Consider the following 12248-nt stretch of genomic DNA (forward strand, 5'->3'; position numbering starts at 1 on the left):
AATATTATTCGGTTAGGTTCGGTTTTTATTTTAGGTGGTACTCAGTCACTTCGGTTCGGTTTCCAGACTCGAACCGGCCATTGAACACTCCTACCTTTAACTATGATTTTGAGGTTTACTTATTATTATTATTATTATTATTATTATTATTAAAAATAAATCAGCAGCTTAAAAATAATCAGCACAGTAAAAAAAATGGAGTTGAATTGTTATGTATAATTCATGATAAATATATAATAACCCATCAAACCCACTATAACCCAACCTATCTAACCCACTTAAAAAATTCATACAACCCATCATAACCCACTATAACCCAATCCATTAAAAAAAAAAGTTCCTTACATAGATTGGGTTGAAATTATACTATAATCCATCCAACCCAAGTTTGAACACCCCTAACGGAGATATTGGGATTCAAATTTCAATTGTAGGGTTTTTCTTCTGCTGGTTCTTCATGAACTTAGAATGCCTGCTATTCTCAACCGTGTTTCTTCAATATCTCACCTCTTTCTTGACTAGTTTATAGTTCTGATTGCGATAGTCATCTTATGATAGAATATATTCCATAAAGAAAATATGTTTGAAATAATTAATTTGTTTAATAATGTTGACTATTTTGGTATGTTTTAAAAGTTACAATATACGGATATGAATTTTTGTTCTTTAAAAACATTTATTTGCAGAATTCCTGAAATCTAATGTCATAACACATGAACCATATATACACCATCAAGTAACAAGGATAAAAGAAAAATGAAGAGAGGAGACCATACAGAAATGAAACTAGAACAAACTTGAAAATGTTATTGATTTCAAAATTGTCATGTCTAGGGAGAATTCAGACAGATCAGGAAGTGAACAAGACTATTCAGATGATATCATGCTCTTGATTGTTCTATGCATTAGGTATTTGGCATCCCATAATGACATAACTATCATTCTACTCTACAAAATCGCTGCGGTATTCGGTCTTTACGCATTACCTCTCTTCTGCTGAAACCGGAGTGGACTGTGATCCATATTTAGCAAACACGTCAACCAGAAGTCCCTTCTCCTTCAACTTTAATCTGCATCCAAAACAGTAAGTGAGAATCCATTTGATCAGAAACGGATAAAATCCGATAACAACATTACTACTCGATTGCGCTAATTCAGGAAATTACCTCCTTGCAGATCCAGGGATATCCAACTTGGGAACCTTCTGTTCTTTAACTTTTGAAGCCTTCTTTTTCTTACCAGCCTGGTTTTTATCTCTTTTCAAGGAAAATGAGTCACTTGTAGGTTTCGTCATGGGTTCAGTTCTTTTTTCATTCACCGATTCCGACATGCTGAAAGATTCAGCATTTTCCTTTACATCTTGAGATGTTGCCGGTATAAGTTCAGCTGTGTCTTCTTCAGAGAAAGAATCACCTGTGTTAAAAGAAGTGTTTGTGTCTTCTTCTAGATTAGAATTGGTTAAGGTTGATACTGGGTCACTGCTTGCTGATTCATCATCAGAAGAGTTTGAATGTGAAGTTGTTCTCAAACATTTTATCCGCTTCTGAATCCTCCCAAATGCAACATCCTGTCGAGAAAATTGCTGGACAAACCTGCCATGACATACACATTACAAATAAAGTGCAAGAAGGGAGTTTAAGATCTCTACAATCAAATTATCTACCTCAATTTGATTAAATTTCCTATGAAACATATCCTGTCTGATAAGAGATTTGCAAGAGCTTTCTGTTTACAATATTGAGTAATTCAAAGCAATGCATTTTGAATTTAATAAATGAAATGCTCAAGCTAACGACTCGAATGCACATTTAATTTAACTTTTGATTGTACGCTTATTGAAAGGCTTTTTGAGAGCTAGCTAACGACTTGAATGGGCATCTACAATTTTGATATTTCAGTTGTATGTCAAAAAGGTAAATATACCTATCAGCATGCTCCTCAGATTTGAAATCAACAAAAGCAAAGCCCTTGCATATAGGGTCCTTCGTTTTCTTATTTCCAGTAACAGCTGGGATGATATTTATAATACCAGGAACTTCTTTAAATATTGATTGCAGATCCCTGTGTATGTTCTTTTTCTTCGGAAGGTTTGCAACACGTACACGAATTCCACTTGGTACAACTTCAGTTGCTGCATGATTTCAATAAAATGGTGGGAGTCAAATTCAAGTCAACATAGAGGAGACACATCACAGACTGCCAAAACGATGACAGGGAAATAATCAATACACATACTGCACATGTAATTTCAAACGCATTTTATTATGTTTCTTCAAGAAAAAGAGAGAAACACAATTGGATAAAATGAAATACCATGTATTTGCTTGCTTGTGCATTTTTATTTAACTTTCTTGTTTGTAAGATAAGTTAATACACAATGCAATGACATAATCATCAGTATCTGGTCATATGAAGACTTTATATGCTACAAGTGATGCCTGTGAACATATATATCCAAAATAGGAAGGCAACACATGCTAGGTTAGATGTATATTGCCATCTCATTAATATGGTACAAGTCAAAAACAGAAACAAAATTCAGATAACAAATGATCGGTGAGAGATCAGATAAGTGATTCAGCCCACTACCCTGTCAACTGGATTATTGATAGTAAGCTCTAAGGAACCAGTTCAAAGACCAGCATGGAATTTAAGGGGAAAAGAGCAAAGTACAACGTCGGAGTGAGTTTTCCTTCTTTCCAGTCTTGTAGTAGATCATCTCCCTCCAAATTATGTTTTTGAAGAACTACTTTCATCACATTGCTGCATATGCATCATCACAATGCTAATAAAAACTCTTCATCAACACATCTTCCTCTAGTGGTTACATCCATAGACTTACTTATGAGAATACTTATTTATGCTTCTAAGGTAATCATGCTCTTCACATCAGTGCATTAGTTCAGAAAGATCTCCTCTATGCTAACTGCTACGTATCTGACTCATACCCATGTCAACAAAAACTTCCTACAAAATGATACCTTCTCCCCCAGGAAAATTCAGAACTATTGCTTCTTTCAATCAATGATGGACCAATAGTGAAAGGAATCAAGGCTAATAACCTTACATGTCAGTCTCCATAACATTCTTCCAAAATCACATCTCAAAAAATATGTCAGAAATTATGATAGCTGCAGGCAGAAAGGGAATGAACTAGAACTAGGTTTTACTCCTTATCTGCTAGCATTTCCTTTCAAATGTTCCTGAATTTTTTTAGCACACAACTATGCTTCAGAAAATTATAAAATGAAATGCACTATTCAGCTCCTGGAAATCATTTTCTTGCAAATGGGAAACTCATTGTACATGTTGAAGCTCCAATCACCTAGCCATTTTACAAAATCAAGATCCAGCTTCTGGATTTTGTGCTATACTCAAAGGTTTCCAATGTATATGAACTTCATTCAGTACCACCATGCCATGCTTCCAACTCAATTGTGCATTTAATTCTTGTGTGTTTGTAAGAAAAGATCACAAAATCCGAATTAGGAAACTAATCCATCTAGCAACAAAATGGAGCTTTAATTTGAACATAAAGAAATTGGTACTCACTAATAAGCAGAACTCTTCAACGAGAAAAAAACTGGAAGCAAGAAGAGTATATACACATACCTTTCTTTTTATCGTCTTTGGGCTTGATAGGATTGTTTTTAAGGTTATCGACATTAGCAGCCTGCGCCTTTCTACTCTGTTCGATTTCATCGAGCAGCTTGTCTTCAATAGAAGTGTCATACGCCTTTCCTTCACCAAAACCGCTAGGCTTATTTTGTAGCCACTTCCTCATATTCTCAAGTGGCAACAACATCCCCTCATCTTCATCTTCATCTTCAGCTTCCTCGTTCTCCTCTGCGAATTCATCATCCATATCATCTTCGTCGTCCAATTCACTCGTTTCCAAGAGGGCAGTGTCGCCTTTCCCTAGCTTCTTTAGCGCACATGCTGAGAAAACATCACCTCTTTGATGAAAACGAGGAAAACTCAACTTAGATTGCTTTGGAAAAGCTAGACAAGTGCTGGTTTTAAAATGTGACAAAACTGAAGATGAGTAAGGGACATAGTAGAGATGTCGCCCACCATTTCGAGATTCGTTTGGTATCAGAAGACAAACAGAGATTGAATTAATGGTAGAAGAACTAGAAGCGGAGAGAAGAGAATATGGATTGCTCGGCATTATTAGTTTCCCGACTTCGTCTACCACCGTTGCTCTACTCTACATTTATCCGTATCCTATTTTGTTGGAAGAAATGAATAAATTTTTTAAATATGTCAAATTAGCACTAAGGTTTCGTGGTGTAGTTGGTTATCACGTCAGTCTAACACACTGAAGGTCTCCGGTTCGAACCCAGGCGAAGCCAATGTTTTTTTTCGTTTCGTTTATATTTGCGTACTTGATTTTACATTTATGCTGAGTGAACATTAAGGTTTCGTGGTGTAGTTGGTTATCACGTCAGTCTAACACACTGAAGGTCCCCAGTTCGAGCCTGGGCGAAGCCATGTTTATTTTTAATTTTGTTTACAATTGGACCCTTTATGTGTAGTAAGTTTGGGCTTTCGACTAATTGGGCTCCTTTTATTATGTGTAGTAAGTTCGGGCTTTGTGTGCGATTTAGGACTAGTTGGGCCCCTTTTTCTCTTTTTTTTTTGGGAAAATTACATAGAAATTCATCTTTGAAAAACTATTTACAACTATGTCAAATCATAATTTTGGATTATGTCAAATTAGTAAAATCAGTACTTTTAATATATTTTAAGGATTGGAATTTATAAATTAGAAGTGTAGAATATATTTTCTAGAGTTTAGGATTTATGAATTGGAATCTAGAATTTTTAAATTATAGTGTAAAATCATAATTTATAGAGAATAATGACATATTAAGAATTAAATTTGGTGATATGACTTAGTTGTAATTTTGTACTTAATTATGATATTCATGTATTTGACCCTTTTTTTATAGTAAATATGGATCTAGTTTCAAACAGTTTAATCCACAATAAAGGTAAAGGTTATGCTTACTTTGTTTTTTACAAAATAACCATATATTACAATTATCATTTATGATTTTTATATAAAAATCCAAAATTATATTTAATTATAACATTACAATTAAATTATATTATAAAATTTAATTCTCAATATATCATTATTTTTTATATAATACAAATAAAATATAATTTTATATTCTAATTTATAAATTCTAAAATCCAAATAATAAATCCGAAAATCTAAAATGTTTTATATAAAATGTAGTTCTTAAAAATATATTGAAAACTCAATAAAAAAATACATATTAAAAACAATAATTTATTTAGTTTAATTTAAATTATTAATTAACATAAGGTAATTTTTTAATCTGGAATTTCTATGTAAATTTCTCATCAATCAATTGCAAACCCATATTAGTTTCATATTAATGATACAGAAAATATAACATCAACATATAGGGTTTTTTTAACAACTGTCGTGAACACAATCTCCCGTTAATTGTATCCATAATGTGGTATTAGCAAAATTATCCGCTATTTACTAGTCAGCCTCCCTCAATGCTAAGCAATGTTAAGTTAACCAGCTGAAAGGATGACGTTGAGTGGCGAATACAAGTTTGGTCAGTTGGGACAAAGATTTTACACATGTTTGTGTAAAAAAAAAAAAAACACTAAATCAAACTTGTTCAAATTTCTTTCGTATATGTATAATGTTATAACCCAAGTGGTCAAGAACCAATGTTTAAGTACCAATGTAAAACTTCTTAAAATTAAGCTACATTATGTTTAAGATTCTTAACATGTTTTCGTTGTGATTTTGGTTTTGCTCCATAAGAGTCTATTTAAGACCTCTTAAGCTGGCTTCCACACCTTCAAAACGTTTTTCCATGGATTCCATAGTTTCTTGAGGTAGTCGAGGTTGAACCATCACCAAAAATAAGTCTCCGGAAAGGAAAACGATTTCTCTTTGATACCAACTGTTACGAATTAATCACGAACAAGTTGATTTTAATCGTAAATCAACAAAGATGTTTCTTTTCAAACTAAACTTGAAGGAGTTAATCCCATTAATAAGGTGAAAACCTTGCTCCAAAGGAGTTTTTGATAAATGATTCATAAAAGTTGCATATCCTTACAAACAATGGGGTTTAAATACCTCCCCTAAATTAAATGTAAAAGACTTAAATAGCTTAACTAGGGTTACAAACTATTAAGGAAAGGATATGGTAGGATGAGGTGAAGTGGATAAATTACAAAGTGGTTAATATGCCTAAATGGAAAAACAATAATAGTTGAGCGGCAAGACAATAATTAAAAGAAAGGAGGGATCTGGCAGAATTGAGACATCATCTGTCTCTTTGCTGTCTAAGTCAACTCGCATACCGCGTGACTGATTCCTTCGGTCGTCTAACGATCGACGAAGCACTTTCAAGGCCCCTTTTCAAACAGGCCACACGATGTGTGATCAATAGCCACACGGTGTATGAATTTGCAATTCAAAATCCAGGAGCTTAGGAACAAGCCCACACACTATGTGCCCCTAGTAACACGTCGTGTGGGTGTTTTCCCATAATTCTTCATTCAGCCCTTGGCTCACACATCGTGTGGCTGATGGCACACTGTCGGAGATTAATATAAGATCTACAATTGGACCTTAACTATAAGCTCGAGCTTTTAGTTCAATCGGTCTCATGACATGGTATCAGAGCCTCTAGGATTAAACGGCCGAGGGTTCGAGTCCCGACAACCTCATTAATTGGTGGAATTAAAAACACATGGCGGGATGGGCCTGTGTTGTGCACGCTGCAAGCCCAAGGGGCATTTGCGTGTGGGGGTTTACAATTGGACCTTAACTATCAGCTTGAGCTTTTAGTTCAATTGGTTCCATGACACACACTACATGTAAGACATATTTCCCTATTGCCTTGATTTCTCATTTAGGATGTCTCTTGTGGGTTTTGTGCTTAATCTTGGGATTTATAAAGCTGTTTTTGAGGTCTATTTATAAGGCTATGCATAGCTTGGGATAAAGATTTTAGAAATGCGGTCATTGAATTAGATTCTCAAATTCTCCTTAATTATATTGCGTGAGAGATTAGTTCTCATGATCCTTATGTGTAAATTACATACCATTGACACAATTACAAAGAAAAGAAATTGAGATCTGAATTGTCTATTTGTTTCATGAAGGGAATATACAGCTTATTAAATAACAAACTTGACATGATCTCTCTCTTTAAACTTTCATGAGTATGATGTGTCTCCAGCAAAACTCTAGAATTGTGTTTTTGAAGATATTTCTTGTTTTTGATGAAGTTTCTTGTTTCTTCTTTCTTCTGGTGTCGTTTTTCTGTTTCGTTTGTTTACCGGACATTTAACCTTTTGTAAAAATTAATCATACCAGTTATTATGTATATAAGGTAATTGGGATATGTGGAACAGTGATCCGAGCTCTCTCTGGGTAGTTCTGAGTTCCTTGGGGGTCATCTCTGTGCGGGGAGCGCTCCGTGGGAACACTCCGACGATCAAGATAGTTAGTCGCTCGAGAGTATTGTTAATATATTGAAAATGAGATAGAGAGTATGTTACCCGATCCCTTTGCCTTTCTTGGTTCGTTTTATTCATAGTGAGTTGCCTTGGGCCTGTGAGGCTTCTGGCTCCTTAGCCCTTGGGCCGGCTGGGCTTATTGGGCCCGAGTGATATTCCGAATCAAGTACTCCCCCCCCCCCCCCCCCCCCCACGGCTAGGTATATCGAGTATTTCATGCGAGGTGTAGGTGGGAATCTGGGAGCTCTTGTTCGCCTAGTGAGCGGTGGGCAGCTGTAGAAACGCTGCTCGCTTTGTGAGAAAGAAAGACCCTTCAAATCTCAGCATGCGCTTCTAGTTTTTAACGCAGAATTAATTGCTTTTACATTAATGCTTTTGCACGCGCCGTAAAGAATCGTTGGATACCGTGTTTTGCCGGCGCCTCTGTTTTTTTATATAAAATGTAGGAAAGAGGTTCCATTTTCGTCTTCCTTTTGCAAATTCTCTCTTGGTGTGTCTTTTTAATCCACTTCTTTCTTTGGGGCTCTTGCTTCCTTGCTGGCATTATGGTTGGCATTCCGTCGCTTGTCAGAATTTGCTGAGTACCGGGTTTATCTGTTTGCGGCGATCGTTTGAGGGCAGTTTCTCATTGTTGTCGTGACGTCGTTGAGGTCAGTTGTACCTCTTTTTTAGCTTTTTTCTTTCGTTGTTATTTCGTTTGTTTATCTTGGAGGGAGATTATGTCAGAGGGTTCTTCTCAGGGAGCCTTAAAACGACTGCCGCCAGTGACACCGAGTGACTTTACGCTTCGTGACGCCTCGCGAACGCGGTATGCGAAAAGAAAAAGACGAGTAGAGACGGAAGGGGAGAGTGGTGCTGCTGTTGGAAAAAGAAGAAAACCGTCATAGTGCGTGCACTACCTAGTGTTGAGCGGCCATTAGGAGGAGTTGCCGCCGGCATTCTTGAAGTGACTGTGGTTGTACCGGAGGGTGTGATTACCGAAGATCGACCCTTAGCCTTGATTTACAAAGAAATGCGTGAGAGAGTGTGGACGCGGTCGTCGGGTGTTACTAGTGTCGACGGTATGTGCTTTGAGGGGGCGCGACGCCCGAAGAGACCGGAGTCTTTTTCGGTGGATGATGCGTATAGTATCATAGTGTCTACGGACTTAGCCGCCATCTCTGCAGTGTACCGATTAGGGCAGCCATACAAGTTGGTCGCGCTTGAAGAAGACGATCGTGCTCATCATACGGGTGGTGCTAATGAGCTAGTGGTGTACGAGGAGCAGTTGGAATTAGGGATGCGGCTACCTCTTCTTCCCTTTTTTTTGGAGGTATTGAAGGAGTACGATTTGTGTCCTGGTCAGATCCATCCAAATGGATGGAGGATGATGGTGGCGTTCTACTCGCTATGCCGGTCGGCTGGATTTTGAGCCACTGGATTGGTGTTTCGTGAGTTCTTTCGCCCGAACAAGGGACCCCGATCACAACATGTGAATTTCTCGCACCAAAAGTTTAAGGTGTTTGGCGGGTTGAAAGATAAGTTTCCTGAATATAGGCATCGCTATTTCCTGGTGCGGAAGCTGGTCGGGGATTTCCCCTTTCGGGTGGTATGGAATGAGGATCCCATGGATTCTAGTCGGTGGTTGAAATCGCGCCAAATGTTTCCATCTGAGGAGCAGCTCGTGAAGTACTTAAAGGGGCTACCGTTGGACAAAGAACGTAAGAAGGATGTGGATGAGCTCGTTGGTCATTTTCTCGCCGTAGGGTATTATATCCGGAACCAGTGGCGAATGGCTCAGCTATCTGGCTGGTCATCAGCAGATTTCGAGAAGTGGAAACGTGGGTACAAATTTTCAGCCGGAGAACTGATGGAGCTGGAGGCGATAACCGTGAATGTCGCTGTCGTAGGTGAGGGGTCCGGGTTGTGGGTTTTATTTTGCATGTGTCTTGTGTGTTCGTTTGAAATATATTGATCGTTTTACTCCTTATGTAGGTCCAGGTGATCCTCGCGTGAGTATGGACTTTGACCCGAATGAGTTTGGTGTTGGCCTAGAGACTGCTGAGGAAGCATTTGCCGGTGCATCGGGTTCCTTGGCCTTTTTCTCTTCTCTTGAGGATGCGAACCAAGTGGTTCAGAGCATGGGCGGGGTGCTTGCTATGCACGAGGATACTGATGTGACTACTAACATACCGCAAGGTATGCCCGTGCTAGAAAGTGAGGTGAAGGAGATTGCGGAGGGTGCGGAGGTGATTGCTGCCGAACATCTAAAGGGCGAGAACCAGATTCAGGGGGTGCTTACTTGGAAGCGTAAGAAAGAGAAAGGCAAGTCAGTTGCTGGAGCTGAGGGTGAAGAGATGTGCGCTGGTGATGATGCTGTTGGGGTAAGTGAGGGCTCTAAGCGAGCATGTACTGATGGCAGGGCCGAGCTTTCAGCGGACATAATGGATCGGGTAGGTGATCACCCAGAGATGGTAAAAAGAATAGACATAAAAATCACCAAGTTTCGGGAATACGTTATAGGTTTGTCGGTGCACTCTGATATGGCATCATCGGAGCTGGCGCGTGTGATGGCTCGTGTTGTTAGGGTGCCCGGAGAAGCTCACTGAATGGAAGGCGTGTCCAAAATGAACCTGGGTGTGGATACTTTGTCGGCGCTTGGTGTGGTAAGTTCTCTTGATATGCTTGTTTAGGTTTGTTTTTTAATGACTGTATCCTGACTTGTGCAATTCTATGCAGGCCATTCAAAATTCCAACACGGTTTTTGACATGTGTGTGAACGATGAGCAACTGTTTCGGGACATGGAGCAAGGTTTGCGAAATGCTGTGAACGAGCTGGAAGTGGCGAATGGGAAGTTAGTTACCGCCGAAGAGTTATTGGAGCGCTGACGCGGCCTCAGCGGGTTCTCACGATTCTAGTGAGGCCGATCTTAGGGATAAGTGTACCCCGTCGTTATCAAGTAATAAAATTCTGGAAAAGTCCAGGTATCGTCCACAGGATTTATTTCTGCAAGTATCAAGCTAATTGGTCTCAGGTGTTATCTAGGCTTTGGGGGTTTTGAGTTTGGTTTTTCTTAAGTTAATCTACTCCTAGGTTGAATTATACTACTCCTAGCTAAGTTATCTAATTCTAACTAAGTTATTCTACGCCTAATTAAGTTACTCTACCCCTAATTAAGTTAAACTACTCCTAGGTGATCTTTTACCAATGTAATTATCCGAAGGAACATGAAGGGATACGATGATAATGAAAATAGATTGTTTAGACAACGGAATTAAAACCTAATCTAAGTCACTTATGTCCGAGGAAATTAACCCTACCTATCCTCCTGAGGTCCCTAGTTTGTGATTCCCTTGTAAGGCCGAAACTAGCTCTAAGGCTCAGCAATTTGGGCTTAATCTTCTATAGGGTCGTCAATCCTATAGGCACTGACTAGGTCAGATTCAGCTCGCAATATATGCCAACTTAATTTTGGGATTATCGAATGAGTTAAACCAATCAGACAAAGCGTAAGACAAAGATTAAAGCAATAAAACAATTGAATAAACAAAACTATAATATATATCAAAGATGAAGAGTATTGTCACGAAGATACAATGAGCCTAGGATTCATAACATGGATCAGAGGCTAGACAGAATATAAAAGAAGAAAAATCCCTTTCAGGGAACCTGTCTACCAATGCAGGCGTCTTCCCAGGACTTAAGGATGGAGCTTGAGCAATCCTCGGTGAGCGGAGCTTCGGACGTGTCTTCAATGGAGGTTTGAAGGATATGGAGGAGGTGGAGAGGATTTCTCAAGGTGAAAGCTAAGAAAATTACAAAGATAAAAGATATCTAATTTACAATGAAAAAGTTCTATTTATAGTTGTAGCTTGGGCCTTCTTTTTAACCTATTTCATGTCCTTATGCAGGTGGGAAGTCGTGGGACCAGTCGTGGAGTCGTGGGGTCAAAACTGCCAATTTTGACCAATTCCCGCATGTCAGCTTGCCGAGCAGGGCGCGCTGCTCGGCGAGCAGGCCCTTGCAGGCCAGCTCGCGGCGAGCAGGCCCTCAACTCGCCCGAGCAGGCCCCTGGAGGCCTACTCGGTGAGCTGGCCTAAAAAGATCAGTTCGACGAGCTGTTTTTCCCTGCACGCTTCCGCACGGTTGCTCGATGTTCCACGATGTAATTTTCGCCCGAATTTATCCCTGCGCATGCACGAAAACTCCAAATAACATTAGTCTCAAGGCTAAATTGACCCGCCAATCGCTCATTTTGAGTAGACACTCCGTTTGGTGCGACTTTTGGCGGATCAATTAGCTATAAAAGATAATGGAATTTTAACATACATGCTATTTTGGCCATACTTGCCTAAAATAATCAGAAAACGAGCCTAAACAACGAAAAGTAAATAAAACATTTCCAATTTCTAACTAACTCACACAAAAGCATATAAATGCGAGAATTGCTCGCTTATTCATGAAATAATGCTAAAAACCGTCCTAAAACCGTACCCAACGATAGGGGTTTTTGACCCCTATCAAGCGCCGTGAGGGCGAGATCGCAGTGCTAACCGAGCAGCTTAAAGTGGAGAAAGGAGGCCGAGTGGAGCTGTCGAAGAGGTTGGGATGCGATGCTGAGGAGCTCCGTTCCCACAAGGTTCTGCTTAAGGTGGCCATCTTATGGACTCCTCGAGTGAAGGAGAAGGTCGAGGAGAGAGCTAGGCAAGCTGTTTTGTTGTCCGAGGAGAATGAAAGG

General features: G+C 39.2%; 1 protein-coding gene and 2 non-coding genes across 3 annotated transcripts; 2 read left to right on the top strand and 1 right to left on the bottom strand.

Annotated features, from left to right (window-relative positions):
* Positions 1-773: 773 nt before the first annotated feature.
* Positions 774-4187, bottom strand: LOC136218140 (uncharacterized). Its single transcript, XM_066004899.1, has 4 exons — positions 3613-4187; positions 1924-2131; positions 1167-1592; positions 774-1070 (listed from the first exon to the last, which is right to left on the bottom strand). The coding sequence occupies exons 1-4, from the start codon at positions 4169-4171 to the stop codon at positions 983-985; spliced, it is 1281 nt and encodes a 426-aa protein (XP_065860971.1). The 5' UTR covers positions 4172-4187; the 3' UTR covers positions 774-982.
* Positions 4188-4281: 94 nt separating this feature from the next.
* TRNAV-AAC (transfer RNA valine (anticodon AAC)) lies at positions 4282-4355 on the top strand. Its single transcript has one exon. It is a non-coding gene; the product is annotated as a tRNA-Val (tRNA).
* A 65-nt stretch (positions 4356-4420) lies between these two features.
* TRNAV-AAC (transfer RNA valine (anticodon AAC)) lies at positions 4421-4494 on the top strand. The gene has a single exon. It is a non-coding gene; the product is annotated as a tRNA-Val (tRNA).
* The last annotated feature ends 7754 nt before the right edge of the window (positions 4495-12248 follow it).

The sequence above is a fragment of the Euphorbia lathyris genome, chromosome 2, assembly GCF_963576675.1.
Source record: "Euphorbia lathyris chromosome 2, ddEupLath1.1, whole genome shotgun sequence".
In the NCBI taxonomy this organism is placed as follows: Eukaryota; Viridiplantae; Streptophyta; class Magnoliopsida; order Malpighiales; family Euphorbiaceae; genus Euphorbia; species Euphorbia lathyris.